Source organism: Megalobrama amblycephala, linkage group LG6, assembly GCF_018812025.1.
Source record: "Megalobrama amblycephala isolate DHTTF-2021 linkage group LG6, ASM1881202v1, whole genome shotgun sequence".
In the NCBI taxonomy this organism is placed as follows: domain Eukaryota; kingdom Metazoa; phylum Chordata; class Actinopteri; order Cypriniformes; family Xenocyprididae; genus Megalobrama; species Megalobrama amblycephala.
In genome coordinates, this window is record NC_063049.1 from 20345549 (window position 1) to 20372939 (window position 27391).

The 27391-nt window shown below is 37.0% G+C and overlaps 1 protein-coding gene across 1 annotated transcript in view; it reads right to left on the reverse strand.

The window, feature by feature from the left end:
- The window catches only part of myo10l3 (myosin X, like 3), a 92394-nt gene extending 86984 nt beyond the window's left edge, over positions 1 to 5410 (reverse strand). Inside the window, exon 1 of the mRNA XM_048193275.1 lies at positions 5129 to 5410. Within this exon, the coding sequence (XP_048049232.1) occupies positions 5129 to 5149 (21 nt within the window). The 5' untranslated portion in view covers positions 5150 to 5410. The remainder of the gene's footprint in view (positions 1 to 5128) is intronic.
- Between the last annotated feature and the right edge of the window lie 21981 nt (positions 5411 to 27391).

Consider the following 27391-nt stretch of genomic DNA (forward strand, 5'->3'; position numbering starts at 1 on the left):
CCATTACAAACCAACACAAACACTATCCACCAAAAATTCTCTCAACTAGACAACCTTCAGTCCTTGAGCTGCCTGAATATTGGCACAAACTAACTCCTTCCACATAATTTGCCCCTTAAGCAAAACAAAAGCCTTTCAATAGCTCCGTTTGGTGTTGATGGCGAGGATCCATGGCCGCTGTATCTCAGCAGGGGGCTGGAGCGGCGGCAGATGGAGATACAACTGAATGCAGAGGTACAGTATTAAGAAATGAAGGGGGAAGGGGTGCAGTGCACACACAGGCCTCAGAGGAGATGACAGAGGAAACGCTATTTACATGCACCGCGCCCTTTAAAGGACACTGTATAGCGCAGCTAAAGATAAAGAGTCCCGTATACTGCCATAGCTTAAAGGATTAGTGCACTTTTAAATACACTTTTCCTGATAAATTTACTCACCCCCATGTCATCCAAGATGTTCATGTCTTTCTTTCGTCAGTCGAAAAGAAATGAAGGTTTTTGAGGCAAACATTCCAGGATTTTTCTTCTTACAGTGGATTTCAATGGCTACCAACAGATTGAAGGTCAAAATTACAGTTTCAGTGCAGCTTCAAGGGCTTTAAACGATACCAGACGAGGAATAAAGGTCTTATCTAGCGAATCGATCGGTCATTTTCGAAAAAAATACAACAGTTTATGCTTTATAAACAAAATATCGCCTTGAACGTACTTTCTGCTTCCGCATTCTTCATAACGCTTACGCTGAATGTTCTACGCCTTCCCTATTCAAGTTACGGAAAAAAACTAAACTGGCGTCACGTTCGTTCCGTAAGTAGAATAGGCATAAACTGTTGTATTTTTTTCGAAAATGACCGATCGATTCGCTAGATACGACCCTTATTACTCATCTGGTATCGTTTAAAGCCCTTGAAGCTGCACTGAAACTGTAATTTTGACCTTCAATCTGTTGGTAGCCATTGAAATCCACTGTAAGGAGAATAATCCTGGAATGTTTTCCTCAAAAACCTTCATTTCTTTTCAACTGACGAAAGAAAGACATAAACATCTTGGATGACATGGGGGTGAATAAATTTATCAGGAAAAGTGTATTTAAAAGTGGACTAATCCTTTAAATAGTGTAGCAAAAATAGCAACATTTTGATAAAAAAAATGGCTCCAAAAAGTGCTTTTAGAAAAAAAAATGCTATAGAAAATTGTGTCTAACATGAAAGTATTAGTGCCTAATCACAACAAAAACAAAAAATCATCCCAAATGAGCTCCATATAGCACACCAAAAGGGATGTGGTCTTCCTGAGTCATGCTCAAGACTTTTAAGGTCATAGATATTGTGGTTTATTGTACAACCTTTCCAAAATGGGCTCCAAAACCACCATCCTGTGATGAGAACTTCTGAGAGTCTATTTCTACCAGTTTTCTAATATAAAAAAAGAAGAACAAATGGCATTAAGGTACTTAAACTCTATAATTAACAAGAAATTAAACAACAGATTGGCCACACAAGACTAATGAAGCCCACAAAGTGAACAAAGAGCAACTGAATTGGGGTGAATCCATCTGGGTTTGTGTCCAGATGCACACTAAAGTCCAATAATCATGTAAAAAAAAAAAAAAAAACAATGGTCAGAGTAAATCCTGTCAATACCCACATACAAAACCTGTATATGACAGAGAAGCTTTAATAAAAGCATCAGTCCTGAGAAAAAGCGAGCCTTGCTAATGTCCAGACTGCACTGAAAGGGATTAATATGACCTTGTGGGATTGCCGCTGTACTCTTGCACTCCTGCTCAACACTGGATCAGCTAGCAATCCGGTTTGAACTGATATAACTCCTGCACGTGTGAGAAGACAATCCATAATACGTCACACCAACCTGCAGCATGACGAAAGCACTTGCTGAGTACCTACAGTCAGTCTCATGACTGATTAGTCATAATAAGAGATTATAAGGATAGGCCCCTGGAACCTTAGAACAGCCATATTATTGACAATAAACATGCAAATTCCTGAAATCAAAGTTTTCAATATATGGATTCTCATTAAGAAGAGATGTACCCAAGGTCTGACAAACAAAATAGGCATGGTGGGGAACAGGAACACAAAATCTATTTATTGTTTTGTTCTTCCTGTCTAGTACACCCAACAGAGCAAGGAGGAAAAGCTACAATTTCAGTTGCCATCAACATCTCAGCACCATGAGAGGTTGCCTGAAGAAAGCCAGACTGAAAAGAATAGTGTGAAACCCAAACCAGAGGAACTTCAAATCCAAGAGCTATTGGGGCGACCAAGAGGCATGGCTTGGAATCTTGGGTCAGGGTTACAGAGACTGAGATCCTCTGGACAGGAATGTATCTGGAAAAGGAATCTGGTGTTGGATGCGAGACACTGTTTCGTGAGACACTTTAAAAGCAGGAACTCCATTTTTAAAGCAGGTCAGCTGTTGTTCCAGGCGACATGATCACTTCATCGATCCTTTTTTTAGATTGCTCTTTTGAAGTGGACTTTGCGGGTATTTTTAACATAGCTGACACTGGACTGAGCCGGAAATGTATTTGTGGTTCTGTGAATTAATGGACGCATTTGCTGCTTGAGGAATAAGCTGAATTCCTCAGGTCAGTATGCGTGCAAGAAACATAAACATTCCTTCATGCTAAGCATGGGCAAGAGTAAATTCATTTCAACAATAATTGGGGGACTCAACTTCAAAATAATTGAATTTCATATCTATATATACCGAAAGTGTCAAAATGGGGCCTTATTTTTTATCATTAAATAATTTCCAGCTGAATCTTGGGGTCCAATTCATCCAATGTGTGTCAACATTATCCACAGAGACTTTCACTCCAGTGCATTAGAGGGTTCACACAGGACACATTCTTCCATTTCAATAAAATTAGTGAAAGAATAGAAGGGTCTTTTAGGTTTTTTAGCCATGCGTTAAAAAAATGGACATAGATATAACAAAGGCAGAAATTCGTCAAGTGTGTTGTAAAAAAAAAAATAGAAAAAAAGTACATAGTGGAATGCCAACTTACACAAATATACATTGGTGGGAAGATCAAAAATCATGTCAGCAATTGTGGACGCAATTCAGTGTGACTAAAAATTAGGCTAGAATAGAAATACGTAAAATATGTTCAACTGAAATATCGAGAAACTGCTTGTTGCCTGTGAACATGACACCCTGAACAGCATACAGAGTTCAATTAACCAATTACGCAAATTGAATTACCAAAACTTTATTTTCAGTTTCAGTTTCTGGCTAAATGAAAACTTTCGCTTTTGTTGTTTCTGTAAAAAATTAATTTCGATGCATCACTAACTTTTTTACGGCTTTCGAAGGCTTCTAACACGCACTAAATATACCGTTTCTTAGGGAACACAGGGATAACTCTCACTTTAAAGCACTGATGAGTCTATCACAGGTGGGAATGCTGAGCAGAAGAACGGGAAACTCATGCTTCATAAATCTCTCAGTGGGAGGATGAATCCACTGGTCTGTCTGGGAACAACCAAACTTAGTCATTAGGATCAATAGGCATGGACAGGTAAGCTCCAGCAGGATGATCTAAATGACACGCTCAGAGTATTCAATAGTTTAGTGACTCAGCAGCTGGCAGAGGAAGGATGAGGGCTTGTCTGAAGGAGAACACAGCCTGGAGGGGAAGCTAGGGATTTGGCAATATCATTACGCCTTGTCCCAAATGTGGATTCAGATGGGAAGGGAGGCAATGCTTTGACATATCAATGAAGCATAACTGCGGGAATGTTAGTTTAACCCTGAATTACAAATCACACAAGCAAAGTCAAGAATCTTTAGGTCAAAGTTTAGAACAATCCATCCTGACTATCAGACATATTGTTTTAATAATTCCAAACCATACTTTTAATTCATGCTTCAATAATTCTGTTAGTTTCAGCTTTAGATCTGAATTAAATGCTTTTAATGCTCCAGATTAATTAAAGCCACACTGACCAATGAATGGGAACTTCCTCCTGACAGTGGCCCATGTCTATAAATAATCATGGAATGTTTGCGTTGTTACTTCTAAGCCTCATCATTCCGGCTGGATCCACGCACATGGATCCAAGCTCTTAATCATAGATGTGTCTCAGACCCCTTCCGTCCTCCATCCACCCCAGACAGATGTTTAATTACTCTTCCCATTTAAGACTAATGTTGTCCTCCAATGCTCTACTATGAAAGCCTGACTTTATATGCGACTTCATATCTCACAATACAAAGTATGTGACTCTGTATGTAAAAATGTTGTGTGGAAAAGCCTATTTAATGAGTTACAAATAAGTATTGTTTAATTAGACCTTTAGAGAACACATGCAGTGCAAAAAGCAATTGGTTATGGGCTTTTTTTTAACGCTAACAAAAAAAAGTGTATTTCTATTGTGTCTACCGCACTGAGCCCCATCTACTCTTTGGTGGTCTGAAACATTGGAAGTGGGGAGTGGGGTTATAAGGCCATGTGAATGCTATACATTAGTATCTATTTAATACTGCTGCAGTAGGTCAGTGCGTTGTGTGTGAGGTCTGAGCTTTCATTGCCAGCAGGTTTGTTCTCATGCTGACACAGAGACTGAACAGCAAAGCAGACAGTGGGAGGCATGAAACACATCCTGGGGGTCTTCACCGAGGCATTTATGATCATTTTACCCTGGATCAAGATGGTATTTTGTTCACCGCTGTTCTGCAAGCACTAGTCATCTTCAAAGACAGTGAACCGGTGTTAAATAACCTTTGAACTTGTAATGAATGTGAGAGGTACTCCCCATTTTTTCTCACCTGGAGTGACAGGGGGTCCTGGCAGATTTAACACCTAATGATGAACCATAACAAGTACCTTTAGACTTTATAGACCATGTTTTTATAGTTAAATAGCCAAAAAAAGAAAGAACAACAACAATGGGCAAAATTGACTGTATGAAAATGTAGACAGACAGAAAAATAGACACAGATAGCCTACATATGTATCAAAGACAGTATGTATTAAAGACAGTAAAAACGATAGCATGTCAATATAAACAAAACTTGAAATAAGCTCAGCAACATCCTTTTAAAGACAGCACCATCACAAAGGAAACTGTTTCAGTGAAGTGTTCAAGTTTTCCACCTACCTCAACAAAGAAGGTATCCATCTGTATTATGGTCCTGTCCGGTGTTTGGTGATCAGGGTACCACTGACTCCGTTCACTGTATAGATGCTCTGCATTCACGCGCTTAAGATAAAGCTGAAGTTCCCATGGCACAGACCAGACAGTAATTCCTCTGATTAAGCCTAAAGTTTTCTTTAAACGCTCTTGGCAAACTGATTCAGAAACCGCTATAACGGGTGTGTATTAGAAGAAGCTCGTGTTTATCCCAGCGGCAGCCCTGCTCGTCTCGCGCGGCGTGCGCTTGTGTATCTTTGTGTAGAGAAAACACAGAGGCCACCGGCTCATTTGGATATGACTGATAGAGGCGGGGCTTGGTAATAACACTCCGCCCACTAGACACACCCGTGTGTGTGAGAGAGCACTAGAGCTGAGGAAATTCCTTATAATGAAATGAAATGGCTTGGCTCCAAGCTATTTTTTTCCATCACATAAATTACTTAATACTGTAGTGTTTTGTTTAAATGCAAAAGCAAAATGTTATATATATTGTGGTTATATGATTGTGCCATTTTGTTTGTTTTGTTGTTTTTATATGTAAATCTTATTGTGAGGATAGAACAAAGGAAATTATTCTTTTGTGTTTTTACATTTTTTAATGGTAATTTTTTTTTTTTTTTTTAAGTTTTGCAGATGTTATCAGAAATTGCTCAGACTTATTCTACTCATAACTATTTTCCATGGGTAAAAAATAATAATAACTGTTTAAGGAGCCCATTGCTCATGACATGAATTTTGGCATTCCGAGAGAGAAAGAGGGAAAAAAATAGACATCCAGGGAACTCTGGAATGGCTTTGACCCACTTAGTGTCTGGATTGTCCTTTTAGGAAAGTCACCCAAATTAAGTCCCTGTAAATCGGTCATCACTTTAAAAAATATAATAAATTTATTAACATATGTTAATTAACAACTTGCAATCGAGCTATGCAATGCTTATAAAATAAAAATTTTTTTTAGAGCTAACACAATCAGCAAATTCTAGCAGTATCATTAACAGCCGCTATCTCAGCATGTTTGACCCTTACAATGGGGTTAATTATATTCAAGTGAGCTCCTATGAATCTCTGTTTGAGCTCCTCTCAAGTCAAAGACTGAGGGAGGTCTGTCTGTATGGGTGTGCTACAGCTGCTCTTGCTGTTGGCACAGTGCTATACGTGACCTCTCATTTAGGTTAGCTTTCTATCAGCCTGACCTGCAAGGACAGAGAAAGGCCGAGCAATGTTAAACTAGCTTTAAACAATGACAAACTCATGGTACATGGTGCACATGATACTGGATGAGAACTGAAGTGAGCTGGATGATGTGTCCTACAGAGCTGCTTTATAGCTGAATTGAACTCATTTCATATTTGATTATCTTTACACAGTTATTGAACGGAACTGAATCAACACTGAGCTCAGCTGAACAAAGACACTATTTTCTTTTTAGAGCTGCTTAACAGCAGAACTGAACACTGTTTGCATTGAATCATTATTTTCTTATCCCCATAAAGATACTATGAAACAATCTGTATTGTATGAAGCGCTATATAAATAAAGGAGACTTGACTTGAAAAAACTGAACACATGGTGTATGCCAAAAAAAAAAAGTGCTAGTTTCTCATTTGAGTTTTGTTCTGGGACTTGGGACATGACGTATATGTTTTAAAATGACTTGGAGTTCAAATATTTAAAAAAGTTAAAGTGCATCATGTCTCCTTGAAAAAGTATGTCCTATAAACTTTTTAAGATTTAATATTAGATTTGCTTGGATAAGAATCAATAGTAATAGAGTCAAGTGGTTCTTTGGGGAATAAAATAATGTTCTCACCGAAACTCCGTTCTGTCTGTTCCATAGCTTTATATTCAAAGCACTGTCATAAAAGCGCTCCGTATGACTGGGGAGGACATTAATCTCTAGTTAAGTGGCTTGTGAAAGATGTAGAAGCCTAAAAGATGCCGTTTAAGTGGCATTGCTCAGATTCAATTGTGAGTTTTAAGAGCAAAGTGAATACAATTTATATAGTAAGCCTGATAACATTTCTTGTAAACAACTGTGACAACCATGCACATCTTTATGTACTTATAAATTTAAAGAATAAATGGTTCGGTTTATTTTAAGGTGTCTGTGTTACAGTGTAACTATACATTTACTGAGTAATAATAATTAACTACATGTACATGTTAGGGTGATGAGGGTTTGGTTTAGGGTAAATTGCATGCAATTATGCATAATTTATAGTTACTACTAGTTATTACAACTACATGTAACGTGTAACAATGACATGTAAAATAAATTTGATTTGTATAGTGCTTTTCACAATACATATCGTTTCAAAGCAGCTTTACAGAGAATGCATGTCAACATTATAATTTCTGTTATCAGAGTTGACTGTCCTAATTATGTAATTTCAGAAATGTACATATATAATCACACATTTAGTTAACAATGTAATAATTTAATTTACAATCACTGTTAGCAAATTAATGAGCTTGTGGAAGTAACGATTCCATGATAACAATAAAGTGTTACCGAATACATTTTAAGACATTTTAAGATTGCCATAGTCACTGCTTCTGATCAAAGTCGATACAGAATATTTAGCTCCATCTGTGATGAGCTAAGCAGTTACAGAGATGCTTTATGATCATAAGATCTCAAAAATGATCAGCTATATAGTAAATTGAGTATTTTTCAGAACAGATCACCCACTGTCATGTGTAAACTAAAGAGAAAATGATCTGTTCCCATTCCTGAGCTGTTTTTGATTATTCTCTTGTATTTCTGAGCCAGGTTTAACCTAACTTGTTCTCATTTAATCCCATAGTAGACGGCACAGTCATACTGATTAACTGAATGTGATAAAGCTCATTACCTAACCTTATGCCTAGCTCTGTTCAGACAATCAGACTTTATTCTATGCAGATTCAGAACACTCAAACATCAATCCAAAACAGTGCTATAAACAGCCTTCGACTTTGTGTTTGCTTAAGACTGAGGCATGTGGCTGGTATGAGAATGGCATCAGGTGCCGGTGACAGATCCCAGCAGAAGGAGATCTGTTAAATGACAATTTCGTGCAGAGTTGCGATTCTGATCAGTCCGATTCTGTTACGGAACAATATTGCTTTATGCTATAATTTACCTCTGGAAATTGTTTATAATGACTGCTCTTTCTATATTTAGTATAGTTCAGATGACAAATTATTCTTTAAGAATATGTGAATGATCAGTTTCAACTGAAGTGGGTTATTATACACTGTCAAGGACCCTGTATATTGTCTGCTTGGGTAAGTGTTGTGTTAAAGTGGCGCACCAACCCCCATTCAAGCGAACACAAAAGAAAGTATATTTGTAATTAGTCTCACATCATTTCAGATAATCCAACCTGGTTAAACTGTTTGGTTTGCTTGCTGGAATGCAGAAAAGAAATTGCCATTTACCAAATAGACGAAGTCTTGTGCAATACCTGAGGTCAGACAAAGAGCTCAGACAAAGGCAGGCAGTAGGGTGGCTGCCACTGGCTAATCAGAGCGGCCCATGAGGAAATGGGGGAGGGTAACAGACTGAGCACACTGGCAGTGTTTCTGTAGCCCCTGGAGAATATCTTCATTAACCAGCATCAACTCTATGTGATACATGCAGTTTTCATTTCAGACTCAGCTGTCAGAAAAGTGTGTTTAAGTGAGAGAGAGTATGTCAATATATTGTGTGATTGACCTTTTTTTTTTTTGCTTCATGCATGTTGTTGTTGTAAAAATGATAGCCTGATTTCTGAGCCAAGTGGAATATGAATATAGAATATGTATTATCTTTGATAATTAAAACGATAAGTCCAAACGAACAGATCATTTGTTTTGCTTCAATCAACAACAACATAATAAATATATATAAAAAAAAAAACATTTTTGATATTTTACAATTTCATTCTGATTTCAGAAATCAAATCATGATTTATTTTTTGTTGTCAGAGTGGTTGCAGCAAAAATTAGTTGAGGCAGGATCTAGATGTAGCAGTCAACTTTAACAATAAATCAAAATAACAAACACTCAGGATAACAGGAGAATATAAAACACACACCACTAACCAAAGACATAATAATAGATACAAGAAAAGACAAGGAACTGAACAGGGAGTATACATAGACTAAATGAGTGAATTAACAAGGGGCAGGTGGACAAAATAGGTTGCTACGGTAACAGGCACACAATATTAAACTAGAGTTGCGTCCCAAATGACGCACTATACACTATGCACTTATACACTATGTACTTGTGCACTATGCACTCATCCATGTAGTGCGTGAATTGTATAAGGTTATTTTGTCATTTAACAATGGAGTCCGATCCTCCCTTCCCCTCCACTACATAATTAAAGCTGTGACAGTTGAGTGTATGAAGTGTCCAACATTCCACACTTCGTTTTTTCCGTTAATTTAGTGCATCATCCGGGTATTTAAAGTGTACTTTTTCTTTTTGGAACTTTCAGTGTGAATGCACTACTCGCACTATTTATACTTAAAAACGTCATAGAATAGTGCATAAGTACGCGAATTGGGATGCACCTTAGGTCAACTAAGGAAATAAACAGGAACTGGGAACATAAAACTAAACCAAAACAGAACAGAGCGTAAACCTGACATTAAACCCTCTCCCGAAAAGGCGTGTCCTCGCGTCAGCCAGAGGGAAGGCAGAGCCCGACAGAGCTGAAGGTGTGGAGGGAGGAGGCGCAGCCAAAGGCCCAGAAGCCCATGGTACACCCATGGCAGAGCGACGACTGACCAAGGTGGAGCCGGAGGTACAAGGGAGCCCAAATGGAGCCGTAAGGACAACGGTCAAGGCGGGCTCGGGCTCTGTCTGCAGTGGGCCCAGGCATGATGTCAATGGTGGGCGTGGCTGACGGCTGGCTGGACTCTGGTTCTGTAACGGTTTTGGGCCAGGAAATAAAAACTGTATATACATGTTTCAAACAATAGAGCCACGTGAGATCTCTGGCAAGTCCAGTGGGCTATAATAGTTAGCTCTCAGTCAGTAAATAGATTTTAGGATTGCATCATCCAGACCAGTCCGGAACTCTAGGCCAAGACACAGACCTGGGTAGAGTATTCCAATAATGGGCGAGGGCTATGAAGAGTGCTGCTTTATCCACTTTTTGGGTCCGTTCTTTTGTAAGGTGTAGTTAGCATGCACAAAGATGAAGAAGAATCAAATAGATGCTCTTTATTAACAATGCAAAATAGTTAAGTCATCACAGGAACAACATAGGAGAACCATTATTAACTACGCAAATTAGAAACATGAACTGACAAGGAAATGAACATAACAGGAAGTATAAATACAAGGCGAACATAATGAAAGACAGGTGCAAATCATTAGTAACCATGGAAATAAACAAGAACATAATCAGCAGCCCAGGAAACTAAAACTAAACAGTGCAGGGAAACAGGAACTAAAGGAAACAAAACAAAATATCAAAATAGGAGTCCATGACAATTGTATAGATTTACCTAGATTTTCATAGTAAGAAATAAAAACAAAATTTGTTTTTATTTTAAAGGTTTATAATATCTAACATTATTCTAATAGTGGGTAAAAAAACATATACGCTGTTAATAAATATATTCCAAATAATATTTTAATACTTTGCTTTAGCACAATGACAATACTTATTTAAGAGAAAAAACATGTTGCCTTAATAAGATAATGCTTTATATTTTTCTCACATAGTGGGCCAATTAGTCTAGACTATTTATACATTAAAATATACATAATTCAGTAAGATCATCATATCTGGGGGGTCTGGGCATCAGACAGTTAGAAAACTCCTGACTTACGGAACAAAGTAAGCCAGGACTGGGATCCCTCCAAAAAAAGGTGCATGACGCTCCTGATCTAGCATACCATCTCTGTGGGAAAAACAGAACAAAGCTGCTACCAGTTGAGCTGTCAGAAGATCCACAGGGCCTGAATAGCCCTTCTGTGAGTCAGTAGACAACAGAGTAACTCTTCCCTCCTTCTCTCTCTCTCTCTCTCTGACACACACACTATTCAAAGTCAATATAATTAGTGCACAGAATATACTTCAGACATTTAAAGATAGAAACTGTGTATAGTTCATAGTGATAGTTCTCTCGTAGGGCTTTTTCAACTTTATTGGGTCATATCCTGACCTAGATCAGCTGTTCTGCTCTGGCATGCCATACAAATACCAGTTCTGAAGTCAATTCTGTCTGTCTGAGAGCTTGTTTGGCTCACTTTCAGTCTCCTGACCCTGAGTCAGTTTACTTGCTGCCAAAATAGTAGACACAGCATCTGCAAACACATAAATGTATTATGCACCGTATTTTGACAGTGATTTCTTGTGGATTAATGGCAGTCTTTGTAACAGTCTGACCCTCAATCAGGCCCAAGGCAAGGTCAATTAGCCCTCAGCTGAAAGCATCAGATCTCAGATAATGAGGGGGAAAAGGGGGTTGTATGGAGGATGTTAGATAAAGAGTTTTTCTAATGACTCTCAGTTGTAGTGCAATCACTACATTATCACATGAGCAGGCTTGTGGTGATTATGTAAAAACTTTCAAACAGAATGGCACTAATGCCTTGATGCAGCAGCTGATCAGCAGCACATGTATTGAGCTAATGTCACATCCAATGAAACATCAGATAAGATCATCAGATAAAATCATATTAAAGAGGACACACAACCCCGCTCTTGATCAACAGCACTGTTGTGACTATCACCATCCTTAGGACTTTTCACACTTGAAATAGTTAACCCTGGTTCATTCTAAACCCCGGGTAAACGGAATCCTAGGTAATCTTTATTCATGTTTCACATAATATACCCAGGGTTAACAGTCAATCCTGGGTATTCATAAACTGCTGTTTCACACTGCACATTCCTTAACCCCGGGTTAAAGTCCTGGTTTGAATATTCGCGGTATCAATGTTACTGACTGGACAAACGCAGCACGTGACTTGTTTACATAAAGGCTCTAGCATTGCGCATCCTCATTTTACACATTGCTGACTGTAATATCAAGTTTTTTCTGAGGGAACTTTTCGAACTATTAAAGGTAAGAATGAAACGGTCTATTCTTCACTCCAATTGTCACATTTTCCATCGCCGTTTCACATTTTTCCTATCATACTCACAAACGACTTTTGTTTTTATACATTGCGCGGTGTTTCCGTGTCTGCCCAAAACGCATGAATATAAGGCACGCGATTGGTTGTCGGTTGCTAAACATCTCCAGAGCAGGGTTTTTTAACCCTGGGTAAAAAGCGGTGCTAACCCCGCATATAAATTATAAGTGTGAAATGCTTTTTTACCCGGGGTTAAAAGCGATAAACCGGGGTTAAAGATTTAGTCCACTTTTAAATAAACTTTTCCTGATAATTTACTAACCCCAATGTCATCCAAGATGTTCATGTCTTTCTTTTGTCAGTCAAAAAGAAATAAAGGTTTTTGAGGAAAACGTTCCAGGATTTTTCTCCATATAGTGGATTTCAACGGCTACCAACAGGTTGAAGGTCCAAATTGCAGTTTCAGTACAGCTTCAAATGGCTTTAAACGATACCAGACGAGGAATAAGGGTCTTATCTAGCGAAACGATCTGTCATTTTCGAAAAAAATACAACTGTTTATGCTTTATAAACACAAAATATCGCCTTGAATGTACTTCCCGTTTCCGCATTCCTCAAAACACTTACGCTTCCCTATTCTACTTACGGAAAAAAAGTACGTTCAAGGCGATATTTTGTGTTTATAAAGCATAAACGGTTGTATTTTTTTTTTTTAATGACCGATTGTTTCGCTAGATAAGACCCTTATTCCTCGTCTGGTATCATTTAAAGCCCTTTGAAGCTGCACTGAAACTGCAATTTGGACCTTCAACCTGTTGGTAGCCGTTGAAATCCACTATATGGAGAAAAATCCTAAAATGTTTTATTTTCGACTAACGAAAGAAAGACATGAACATCTTGGATGACATGGGGGTTTGTAAATTATCAGGAAAAGTTTATTTAAAAGTGGACTAATCCTTTAAGGGCAGTGTAATCTTCAACATGTTTGCTATTAAATGTTCTGGACTGACCTATTTTTACAGTGAAAAAAAAGCTATTTTATAAGAGAAATCAGACAATCTCTGCGTAGGTATATAAGGGATTTCTCATTTGGTTCTGGTCCATTACAGTAGGTGGCGGTAATGCACTATTTAGTTTGCAATCCAACATTAAACAAAGAAGAAAATTAATGTAGAAAGACTGATAAACACTTTTGTGTTTTCCCGTACTGATTACTGTAATGCCTTGTTGGTTGGGGTGTCAAAACCTACCTTAAACAAATTGCAGGTAGTGCAAAATTTGGCTGCTAGAATCCTTACTCATATTACTCCCATTTTGGAGTCTATGCACTGGCTCCCCATTAGGTTTAGGGTAGACTTTAAAATTTTGATGCTTACTTACAAGGCCTTACATGGGTTGGCACCTCAATATTTGACCAAGCTTTTAATTCCCTATATACTCCAACCCGTGACCTTCGTTCTTCTGAAACTGGTCTTTTAACTGTTTTTAACTCATTTAAGATTAATGGGAGATGGGGCTTTTTCTTCATTAGCTCCAAAACTTTGGAATTCTTTACCGATTGAGATAAGGCAAGCTAAATCTCTTGGCATTTTTAAATCTCAGCTTAAAACTAATTTTTTTTAGCTTTTAATTGAATAATTGAAATTTTTCATTGTGCTTATTTTATAGTTTCTCTTGTCGCTTTAACTTTAATCTTTATATTGTGTGGTGTATCTTTGTTGTTTTAATTGTTTCTGTAAAGCGCTTTGAGATGTACATTTAAAGGCACTATAGAAAATAAAGGTTATTATTATTATTATTATTTCTGCCACCTACTCTTGACTGGATATTCATTAAAACGCACACACAAAAAAAAATATGCACCACATAAGAAAGTCAGTCTGAATGGCAGATTTTCACAATGCACTAGACATCACAATGCAAGCAAATAGTAGCTGAGTTGAGAGCATTAATCACTAGATGATCTCACTCATACGTTTTGCTCTTAGTCATCATCTATTTACTGGGCAAGACACTTAGAGGACACTAATGCTAAATGAATGAACTAATCTAATTAAACTCTCTAAATTGATGGGGATTTTTTGTCAGAGTGACAGCAGATCTTAAATGTCACAATATGTGACCTGATCCAGCAAAATGAGTCACAGTGACCCAAATTTCAAAATTGAGAAAAATCAATAGAAAGATGAGACAATAAGCTTTAAAATGATATCCAAGTCAAAGTCATACCTTGAATAGTTTTAAAGATATACCCATTTGAATTATGGTCGTCTGCCCTCTTTTTCCAATTGGAAACCTGAGAAAATCGCTTTTAAAGTTTTTTGCCCGTTTTTTGTTGATATCCTTCAAAATCCATTGCATTTAAAGGGATAAATTTATTTTACAGCTTAATTTGACCAAAGACATTTTTATATATATAAATGCTAAACCAGGCTGAAGCTCAAATTATTTGAAAGTATATACTTATTTGAATTAACCCTTTAAGACCTGAAGGCTTTTTTAGAGTTTTTTTTTCTTTTTTCTTTTTTTCTGAGCGACACACTCAAAAGTAAAGACTCCAAAACTCTAGCAAGGAGAATCAAAAGGTAGGTATCATTTGTTAGAAAACATTTTAAATTTTAAGAAAATATAAATTACATTACATTTGGACATTTTCTTGCTGAGAAACAGCTGATAAAATACAAAAATATATATACTTTTTTTAAATAATTTTTCTTTTTTTTTATTTGACATGGAATAACTCAGGAACACAATAAGATCGCTAAAAAAATATTTTTTGGTGATGCTCTCCTATATGTTAGCTGCATCTGGTTCAAATTTCGTGGTGATAGCATAAAGAATAGTTTGAAAAATTGTTGTTCATTTTTTCCGCAGCCAGGTGGCGCCAACGGGCGGTAAACTCCGGTTTAGAGGTGCTTCTCAGCACTCGTTTGGTTTTTTCAAAATGGTTATATGCATTAAAAAGATGAGATTCTAAGCTTTAAAATGATATCTATTTTGTGTTATTCCACGTTGGAAAACGAACATGGATGAGTCCGAGAACATTGGATACACACTGCATCCCGGAGAGATGAGAGACATGTTTTTAGCCAAGTATGTTAAATCATTCCGTGAGTAATATCTTGTGATCAACGCAATATATTATATTGATTTTGGATTCGTTTTAATCTTGAGAATCTGCTTTAAATATTGATATGCCATTTTTATGATCTGTGCATTTTTCATGAAGTTATGAGCACGTGAAATATACATACCTGTATTCAGTTAGGGGCTGTGCTATTTTTATTTTTTCACTTAATGCTCATAAGTGATGAGAGGAGTTGAGAAGTTCATTTCCAGCGAATTTAGTAAAACCATGTCAAATTTAATAGCCATTTAAATACCTTTACTCAATTATCTGGACTACGAAATTAACTTTTAAAAAAAAAAATCGATTTTTTCATTGTTTTTCCACATTATTGGCCCATATCTTAAAATAGAACGTTGCGACTTCCGACTCATTTCGCCAGAGCGGGTCACATATGTTAGAACATTGCGTTTTGGGTTATGCTATCTGATAAGTGACAAAGAGCAACAAACTATGTGTTAATATTTACCTTTTTAATGTAGGCTATAAATGTTCACTAAACATATTCATTGAGTGGAAAGCAATGACGAAATGTTGTGTGTGAGTCGGTTTGTTGAGCAGTAGCCTACACTGTAAAATGTTGTAACCTGCAACTGTTACCTTAAAGAATGTGATTTAACACAAAAAAAAATGTTTTGTTAGTATAAATTATGTATTTAGGTTTATTCAGTGATGTTAAATAATATTTTTGACTTGAATAAAACTAGTTCATTTATATCTTACCATTTTTTTCAGTGTTTGCAGAGCATTTATATCAGTCAGTTATGAGGTATGATGGATACTGCCTTGGAAGACAGCTGTCAGTGTAGGCGGTAGGCAACGAGGCAATTGACTGGATTTTGGAACAGCTATTGTGCTTTATAGTTACTAATATAATCAGGATGGAAGGCCAAAGGGGAGTTTAGGAGGGGGCAGGTTTGTTTGTGGAACCATCATCCTGCAGTGCATGAGAAACATACAAAGGTGTGGAATGCAAAAGATCATGGGGGGCAACAGAGGGGGGCTTTAAATGACCACATAGTTAACTGTTGGAAGATAAGGAGGAATCCTGCTGTGGACCAAGACGTTCCAGAACATGCCTGAAAAGGTCAACATATTTTGAGTTCTGTTAATTTATGAATGTCAGGGAACTTGGGTTCAGTAGTCTTGGGAGACCATCACTAATGTTTGTTGTAACATGATGCTGACTGCAGCCATCTCGGATCAACATACACTATAAAAAGAGACACATTAACCACACAAAAGCACTTCAATATTCCATAAATGTACACAGACACAAATCTCATTTATTTTCAATTTAAAGCCCATCATAATAGTATTACGAAGCAAGCTGATACCATATTTTCTAAATTCTAAAAAGTTTGACAGTTTAGTAGAGTATACTGTTACCGTTCGCTCAGGATTTTAACAAAAAAGAACATTTTGCTAACATTATCAATACTGAAAATGTTATTTCTGAATGTTAAAATGTCCACGTTAATTAAATGTTTTTTTTAATGTTTGATGTCATTTTTGCTTGCATCATTGATACGGATCATCAAAAGGTCAATAGCAAAAACATTGGTTAAAGTGAGATTAAATACATAAAGTATATTTGTGTAATTTAACATATCTATTGCGAGTTTGCGTTATATTCTGAGTTTGCAATTTGCTGTTTTTATTAATTTGGAGGAATTTTGAATCTGTTTTTGTGCAAGTGAGATGATTAAATGCTCACATTTAGTCTGAAACTACAATAACCATCATGTTTACGCAGCGCACACACCGTTCTGCACTAACTTCCGATTTCTCTCAACATTGGGACAGAAGAGGTGTCAGTCAATAAATGGGAAAACAAAGTAACTTGCGTTATTTGAAAAAGTAACTCATATGTTTTGTTGTAAATTTAAAAAAGTAATGTTTTACAGTACTAGTTACTTGAAAAAAGTAATCTGATTACGTAAGTCATTACTTCTAATGTTACCTCCAACACTGTTGCAAACATTATTGTGACGAGCGAGAGCCGTGAGGGAACGGCGCGAGGCCGGTGACGCAAGTGATAACGAGCATCACCTGGGAGGCGCACCGGCCTTGAGTCTCTCACGGAGGAGCTCCGGGAGCATAAAAGGAGGAGCGACGACCGTGACGGACGAGAGAGGACCAGGCCTGGACTTTATTTTATGTTTTATTATGTTTGTGTGGCCGGCAGACGTCCACGAGGGTCTGCCGGCATTACTTTCGTTTTGTTCTTTATTTATTTTGAAATTAAAACTTTGTTCGCCGGTTCCCGCCTCCTTCTTCCCGTATATACGAACTACGTTACAATTATATGAACGTTTTGAATATTCTCTGAATGTTCTAAAACAAGTAGTAACATTAGATAAACATCCAGCGATAATTTTCTAGAAAAATATCTGTGTGCCAACGTTTTGAGAACGTTATTAAAGACCAGAATCAACAATTGTTCTATTAACATTACTAGAAGAACATTTGTTCATAACTTAGAGAGAACATTGCCAGAACGTTCTGATAATGTTCCCTGTTAGCTGGCATAAAACTTTGCTTGACTACATGATAGTCTATTTCTACAGAAACACAATGAACAAGATGAATTTGACAATTCTGTCATTCTTCAAAGTTAATTTTTGATTTTTAATTAAATATCAGCAAATGTTTTTATATCAAAATGTAATAATAGCAAACATTTCAAAAATGACAGTGTGCACTGCATTGAAAGTGACATTACTTCTTTGATGAACAGAAAAGTGTTTGGTGGACTTTCAGATACAAAACTCTTCTTCGGGAGCCTCTGGAGGGACTCATTGTGCAATATACTGTAGTAACATACCATTCCTCATTCTTCAGGAGGAGATTATTCACATATTCCTCACCACAAATTTCCTGCAGTTTATGTTTTGTAAAACATGTTTATATCATCATTTTAACACAGAAAAGATTAACACAATGAATCATTTTAATTGATGATTTGCTCATTGACAAAGTAGTAATAAAATGTACTAAATACATCCTTGGACTTGAACAAACAAGCAAACAGATAAACAAAAATATTTAAACTGATGCAACCCTCATGACTTATTATGAATCTACTGAGAACCAGACAGTAGGCCTAAAACGAATCCCTTCAATGTTGTGTTTTTGAGTAGTCAGAAGAAAGATGACCTTAAATAGGCCAGGGAGTCATAAATGAAAGCCGTGGAAGGGATTAAGAGACATATTTATTGTAAAAAGTGGCATCGTGTGAAACTGATGCCACATGGTGGAGATATGTACTGTGATTCATCAGGTCCTGTTGACTTTGGTCATTAAAATGGCAAAAATGTTACTGTTCACTGTTGAGAAATCTGGAGGAGTTTGTTTGGTCAGGCGGTTGATGATTTTAAGATTCCCAAGACTGCTGGTGGTCATGATACTCTCAGGGAGGCAGGATGGAAAAATTTGGTTTCTATTGTAAGTCAGATAACAATAAATGATCAGCACTGGCATTTCACAATTTGTAAAGTTTTAAAATTGCTTAAATTTACTTTTTTTTCCTCCTTAAAAGGAAATGAATGTGTTAATCTGTACACAACTAATTCATTTTTACAAAATGCTAGTTAAAAATGCTTCATGTAACATTTAAATTAATTAATTCTATTTAAGTCAAAAATGTTATTTAACATCCCTGAACCAACCTACACAATAGTTTCTTTCTATTACAAGCCAAATAAAACACAAAGAGTGAGATAAATTGAGTTTACTCTATTCACAAACAGATGGAGTCCTGTTTGAAACATATCACTACAGATAGCCTGTCTGAACATTCAGGAGAACTCTGACTCAAGCAAATCCTCAAATAAAGACAGGCCTTTTCCAGAAAAGCCCTGGAAATACAGCTGTGACACATTATAAATAGTGAGTAATTAAAGGAGTGCTCTGTGTGCATGTATGGACACACACCGTGCAAATGGAACAAGGAACAACAGAAAGAACATGAATCAAAATGCTATTGGTCCTTCACTGACACATTTAAACTGCATGTTGATTCGTCTCAATAACATGGCTTGTCATCACTTTTCTTTGTGTTTACAGATATTCATTGAAACAGTTAAGAACTTCCTGTAATCTTCAACAACCGAAAAGGCAAATCTCCCTCAGTATTTGGAAAACTGGCCTCCCCTGTGAGTGAGGATTTTGGTTTACTTCTGAAGCATAAGTGGATTATCAGCTTCGGAAAATACTTTTTTTTTCAGGGTGTAATTACTGAGGCTGAAGTTTGTATTGGTAGCTATAAAGCACACATTTTGACCCAGGTTTAAAAATACAAAAGAACAGTTCAGTGATTTAGGCCACAATATTAAAGTCATGAACCCGGCATTTATTGTATTAATCTAAAGCCATCCTAATTACTAGGATTACTGTGTAACCCTTTACGGGATATGTTTTTCTGTGTCCTGACAGAGAGAGAACCTGACTCACAGCCAAATCATCTCACAAGACCTCAGAGACTGACTCATTTATTTTCTACTCATTAACCAGCACTGCTTAGACAAACAGAACCATAATGACACACAGAGAACGTGATCTCAGCCTGTCCCCAATCTGTTATTTGCCCTAATAGTATTAATAAATAATAAGTTTATTCAGATGCAAGTGTGGGGAGGGGAGTGCTAGTTTGTTTAATTAGTGCCTGAGGGATGTTTTCACTACAGGGAGAATGATAGTCCCCTGCTGAAGGTAGTAGTTTACTATCAAAATTAGAATAGCCTATTACCTCAGCAAACGTGGCAGCCTTTATCAAAACCCTATAAGATACAGCCTTGTTAATTCAGAAGACATACCGTATGTGAAGAGTGTCACCATAATGCCACAAGTTCAATCACTGACCATTTTGCATGCACATAATTTTCTGACTGAGGTCCATGTTATGTGTTCTGCTTTATGAAAGACATTTAAACAAGCCACAATGTTCCTGTATACATAATCAGCCCTTATGTGGTTAATTGTACTAAATGTGTACTTGTAGTAGTTTACTTTAAATCTTAAAAGTATATTTTTTAAAAACTAGATAAAAAAGATAAAATATGTTAGCAATAAGGTACTCAAGGCTAGTGCTGTATCGTGAATAAGTCACGGCTGAAGGGCGTTGTTAGGCATGACGCAAAACGGAGTGCCTGCAACCCCTTCAGCCGTTACTTATTCACGATACAGCACTAGCCTTGAGTACCTCATTGCTTCAATAAAACGATTACCACACAATACAAATATTAAAGCCAAAAATATGTATCAATGCAACTTTCATGAGGTAAACTTTCACTAAAAGCCTTCCTTCCGCCGGAAAAAATAGTCCCTGACCGTGAACAGCAACAGAAGTTACATTATTGCGCCATTAGATGGCGGCAAAGACTGTCTTTATGAGTGTGTCAGTCCGTAGCGAAGACTTTTACATTGAAAAGACTGAATTGTTGTGAACACGGAACTAGACGCAACTGACAAATGCTTTGACTAGCGCTGTCAGACATGGGAAAACCCCTTAACTGTTAAAAGGACAAGATAATACATCGGACATTTAAACAGATTTTTTAATATGAACAAAGGACTGACCCGGAGTGGTGGCTAAGCACAGAACCGTTGGGTGAAGCGGTCATAGCCGTGTTTTATCGTGAATAAAACACAGCTATTGACCAATCATAATCAAGGACATTAACTAACCATTTTATAATAATGAATTAAAAAAACACTCACTGTAAGTGTACTTAAAAAGAGTATTTACGACAGTCTCTTAACGTATACTGTCAAAAAGTGCATTTTGTAATAATTAAAAGCCAATTTAAAGGTTTTACTTTAAAGTAAATTTTAAATTATAATGTTTAAATCATCTTTTGTCATGATTGAAAGAAGTACACTTATTTTGATGTGAAGACTACTAAAGTACCACTGGCTACTAAAGAACATGTACTTGATTATAATTTTAACTGTGGTGCAATATTATGTATTCGATATTACATTTAAAGTCGATATTTCAAATGCAACTTTATTTTTAGAAATGTGTAACTATAAATATATTTAAATACAAGTTTCAGTAGGAATTGCACTAAAGTATTTTATTTTAACAAATGCTTGTCGGTACATTTGGGAGTATACTTTAACCATATTTCAAAGACAACATCAGGAAATATGAAACTTGACTGGGTCAAAAAAGCACTTTAAAGTTCAGGTAGTAATAATATTTAATATAAATTTAAACTATAATACATGTTAATTTCATTGCAATTAACATGCAATTAAGTGTCTGAAAATATTGCATTCAATTAAGTAACTTATTTCTGTAATATAATATACTCTTGGAAAGTATGCTAAAGTGTACAAGAACAAGCAGATTATCTAATATCAGCCTGAATTACTTTCATTTTGACATGTTCAATTATAAATGAATGTTCAGTGGTGGATATTCAGAATAAAGGCTTTATATGACCCCAAATTCTGAGAGACATGTGACAGCTTTCTTACTGAGAGTTCTATAGAAACTGGAATATTGGCATAATCTGTTTATGGCATTTAGGTTAATGTATTTACATTACATTTATGTAATTGGAATATGACTATATACGGATTAATACTGGAATATTCATAGAGAGTACATTTACGATTCATTAGATTCTATAAATTAAAGTCATTACTAATGAAGCTGATGAATTACTAATGAAGCTGAGAACATCTTAACATCAGTGATGTTCTCTGTTCAGACTGTGTGTGTGTATGTGTTAAGGTAACACAGGAGGTATGTGTGTTTGCTTACTCAGCTCAGCAGGATAATGACTGCATTACTGCCTAACAGCATTAGGTTTGGTTTTCAAAAGAATGCCTTTAAAAGCCAAAGAGACTTGCTCTTTGCACACATATGGGGTCGTTTACCATCCACTACGCACTTTATGGGAACGTGAGAGAAATCTGTAAAGCTATTTTAAACTACAGCATCTGCCTTCCTCTTCAAGTACCAACTCTATGCATTGTCTTGAAATTCTCCCACATTCTGTTCAGCGTATCTCTTTATGGTGTTCAGCAGATGGTGTCAAACAATGGCTGTGGTGTGTTGTGTGTCAACGGCATTGGATCAGCCACTGTTTATTTGGGTGTCTGGATCCAGCAGTAAATGCAGCACAAGTGAAAATTGGTGACAAGTCACTTCACCAGCCCACCTACCCCCTTTAAACGGCAGGAGGAAAACATGATGCTGACAATTGTTGTAACAAATAATACATTTCTCTTTATATTGAACTGATTACATCTAATTTGTGTTACATATAATCTAAGATCTTTCAAATATAAACTTTTTCCTATGCACTATGGCAGTCACTCCAGTACATGTAGTATTGATAATTTGTAAAGCAAACACCACATACACGACAAAACAAAAGAGCAATGTATTAGATTTGGAGGTAGGCTTCTTAAAAGTGGAAATGGTAACTATTCACCCAAATCTATGGACCTCACTATACAGCAGGCTCTCGTTAGAGGGCGCTGAAGAGCGTATGAATGAATGCAACATCAGTCTTCTATCCTGTAGCGCCTCCGAGTGTCTGAGGCACACCATTAAAGTCTTATTTATAAGACATTTAGCAAAATACAAATCAAAATTTCACATTCCAGAGCAGTTTATTAACTATATGAGAAGTCAGTCCTGAGTTTCCTTTACTGTCTGAAAATAATAAAAAGCTAGAGGTGTAAAGAATATAGGCTACCTGAAAACCAGCGTAAAAGTACAGATACATTACATGGAAAACGACGCCAAAAACGAAACGAAACTTAACTTTTAACGAAAGTTAAGTCACCAGTTCCAATTCAACTTGAGTAAAAGTCTTAGAGTATTTTAACTGTACTCCCAAGTATTTTACTCGTACTGAATGTAGGCTCAAGATGTCCTCAACACCAAGAGACATGGCAGCCAGTGAAAATATGAAATAGGTGATTTTTGGAGAAAAAAGAAAAAAAAATGAACACCTCAGCAATAAATCAGGGTTGACAACAGTCTTTAAAACGTCAACAAACACTCAAGTCTCATTTAAGCTCAAGTGCTCAAAAGAGCATAAGTAAACCAATATCCTTCAAAATGGTCTCTTTGTATAGTGGGATAAATAAAATAATGTTAGGAAATATCCAAAGCCTACTTGCACTGGACTGGTTTCGTTCTCCTCACCGGCTGCAGCCATGTCCTCATCCAGGGTTGCCAACTTTGGGACTTTGGCTGGAGTGAGACTTTGTAAAAATTTCAGTTTGCGCTTGTGCATGGAGAAAATGTTTGGTAACTCTAATTTTAAAAATCAATGTCAGTCCATGTTTACTTAGTATCATTGGGGTGAAATAATTTATTTTATTTTTTGTCAGTTTTGTTACCTGACAGGGGCGGAGCCAGACATTGTAAACATTCGGGGCTTAGCCCAAATCTATATTTGTCCAAAGACATTTCAATTTTCTATTAATAGCTTTACTGACTTGAAAGGAGCTTTTGTTGTCATATTCTTGTTTAGAAAATGTACAATATTTGACACTGTAATTTGTAAAAATTTGTTGGGTGTACCTCCGCTAGGGGGGTCCGGGGGCATGCCCCCCTGTAAGAAAATTTTGTACATTTTAAGGTTAAATGCATCAATCTGGTGCACTCTGGAAACTCAAAATTAAGAGCTTCAACCCATGTACAGTGTGCACGCGATCAGCTGGTATTGTAAAAAAAAAATGTTTGAACCCTTTTTAATGCCCAGGTACAAGTCAATGCTGTTTCTTAGTTCAATTTGCACACTTTAAAACACGCAGCACAGACAGACTGTATATATACTTAATCACTGTCTTTTGCTGTTTTATAGAAGGCACAAAGCCATATCACAGTTTTAGTTCGTTGGCAAACGTAGTATGTTTTAAATTTTCAGTTCATTATGAAACGGTGGCGGCAGCAGAGGGTCATTAATGGAAAACACTGAATGAATGTATAGCTGATAAATGTGCTAAAGTTGTCATATCGGTTGTTATATAACAAAACGTATATAACGTACTCGGTTACTTACGTAACCTCGGTTCCCTGCGAGATAAGGGAACGAGTATTGCGTTGCAAACGCTATGAGAAAACTCCTTTTCTCGAGAAAATAACGGCCATGGTGTGTAAAGCAGAAGCAGCCTGGCCAGCGGCGGAGTGTGCACGATCCGGGAGTGCTGAAGACGTTCTGCGCGGCTACAAATGGGCGGCGACCGCTTCTTCCAGTGGCAGGAGCTTCACATATCCTTTTTCCTCAGTGCCCTCAACAAATAGAGCGTTAACTGTACGTACACACCGCCGCCGACTTGAGCTGCAAAGAAGCTCTGGCCGCTTTGTCAAAGACGCTTGTCAAAAAGTACGGGGAAGCTTGACACTTTGGCCGCTCTGTATATTGAGTGCGCGCGCGCGGCCGGGGCTCTCTCTCTCTCTCTCTCTCTCTCTGCTCGTGCGCGCTGAAAATTTCATATTTTGGTATGAACATTAACCCGCCAGTGTGGCGGATAGCCTTTTGAGATTTGCTCGCCAAACGGAAAATCTACCCGCATTTGGCGCTTGGCGGGTGTTAATTTCGGACCCTACATGAGACTATTTTTATTGAGCAATTTAGCTAGCCCACATCATAATGCACGTCAGACAACATTTGCAACTATAGTTGAAGTCTGTAACTTAGTCTCGGCACACAGACTGATTAGGCAAGGCTACGTCTGTAGTGACAAGGCTCACCATTTTATTATTTGCTTACCTTGATTGTCTTCCAAACTTTCACACGTGCCGACTCCGACCCTATGTTCCGAACTCTCTCTGAACTTCTCACACGCAACTGACGTATCAGGTGCAAGGTTTTCAGCCAATCAACGACCAGAGAATACTGCAGTGAGAACGTTGTAGGGAGATGTAACAGCTGTGGGCCTTAAACTCCTCTCCTGTCATTAATACACTGTGGTCTAGTCATCAACAGAAAGTAACGGATTGAGAGGGGAGAAAAATGGATTTTGGCGTGACATTTCTTGCGTGTGCGTGAGAGCGTGAGATTGATGCTGAAAGCGTGAGTGTCACGCCAGATGCGTGAGAGTTGGCAACCCTGCCTCATCTCATATGAAACACCTGTGATTCACAACTACCTGCTAATGCACTAACAAATGCATTGGAGTAAAGAGTACATACTTTAAAATGTAGTCAAGTAGAGAATAGCTAAGTTGCTATCTTTGATACTCAGTAAAACTACAAAGAAGCCAAAAAGATACTTAAGTACAATAACTAATTACATAAGTACTGAAATACTTTACACCACTGTAAGAAACCCAGTTGGAAGTTTGCTAAGACCATTGTGGGCTCTGGCCCCATGACCAGTGGGCCCTAACCCTAGAACAAAGAATATACACTAACAAGAAGCGACACTCAATAGAACGTTCCATTGCAACACCGGCGCCCAGCAGCAGCCCTGCGTTTTCGCCATTTTGTGGTGAAAGCGACTCGGCAGTCCACTAGTTCCTATGGCAATATCAGCTGCTTTGTTAAAAAAAAAAAAAAAAGTACTTTAAAGTTAAAATCCAACCTGAATGATGACAACACTGAATAAAATATTATCACTAGTGATCATGAAATCCTTTTAACAGTTTATTTTACAGACTTTGTGTTTAAGTCTTCCACTTTTTTCACAAAACCTTTGGTTAGAAACCCAGTCAGTTTGGGTTAAAATTCAGTTAAAGTATTAGCATTATAAACACTGAATTAATACCAACATATGAAATTAAATTAAGGACATGCATCAGAAAAATTGGAATTGTTGGACAATAAATATATGAACATAGCTTGATTTTGCGAGAACAACCACCCAGTAAAGTGTTACAGTAATCTAGCCTTCAGTTCATGAACGCATGAACTAACTGTTCTGCATTTTTCATTGAGAGCATATGTTGTAGTTTAGATATATTTTTAAGATGGAAGAATGCAGTTTTACAGATGCTAGAAACATGGCCTTCAAATGAAAGATTGGTATCGAAGAGCACACCCAGGTTCCTAACTGATGATGAAGACTTAACAGAGCAGCCATCAAGTGTTAGACAGTATTCTAGGTTATTATGTGAAGAAGTTTTTTGGTCCAAAAATTAGAATCTCTGTTTTTTCTGAATTTAGTAGTAGGAAATTACTGGTCATCCAGTTTTTTTATATCAGCTATGCATTCCATTAATTTTGTGAATTGGTAAGTTTCGTCAGGGCGCAAAGAAATATAGAGCTGAGTATCATCAGCATAACAGTGAAAACTAAAGACCATGCTTCCTAATGATATCTCCTAAGGGGAGCATATACAAAGTGAAAAGCAATGGTCCTAGTACTGAGCCTTGTGGTACTCCATATTGAATTTGTGATCGATATGGCATTTCTACGTTTACTACTACAAACTGATAACGGTCAGATAAGTATGATTTGAACCATGACAATGCAATTCCACTAATATCCCAACTTAATTTTCGAATCTACACTGTTAGACTTTGCTGTAATTTTACAGTTACTTACCGCAAAAAATGGCATAGTGGCATAGGCCGTAGAACGTGTGGTGTGTGAAAATTGTTTTTAATGTGATCAAACCGGGTTCGATTCGCCAAACTCGCTCTTACCCCTTTTCCCATCACAAATCAGAAAGGCATTTATATTTAATAAAAATGAAGAAAATATTTGAAAAGTTTAAATAAAGTGCCTAACAAGTGTTTAACAAGAAAGTATTAGTTGCTGCCAACCATATACTGTATACCCAGCCGGCACATGACCGACCTTCAACGTTGAAATGTGGTTGAAGTAACATCAGTTGATGTTTCAACAGTGATAAATTATTAAATGTAAAATAGTTGAAATAGGTTTAGAAAATCACCTATAAATCAATGCTGAAATAAGCTCGTAAACTATACCTTAAAAAAACAAGTGTTTAACCATATAATAATAATAATAATAATAATGTATAAAATGTGCCCTATTATGCCTATTTTCCACTTCTGTGTCAGTTTGTTGGTACGTCAATATTTCAGAAAATAG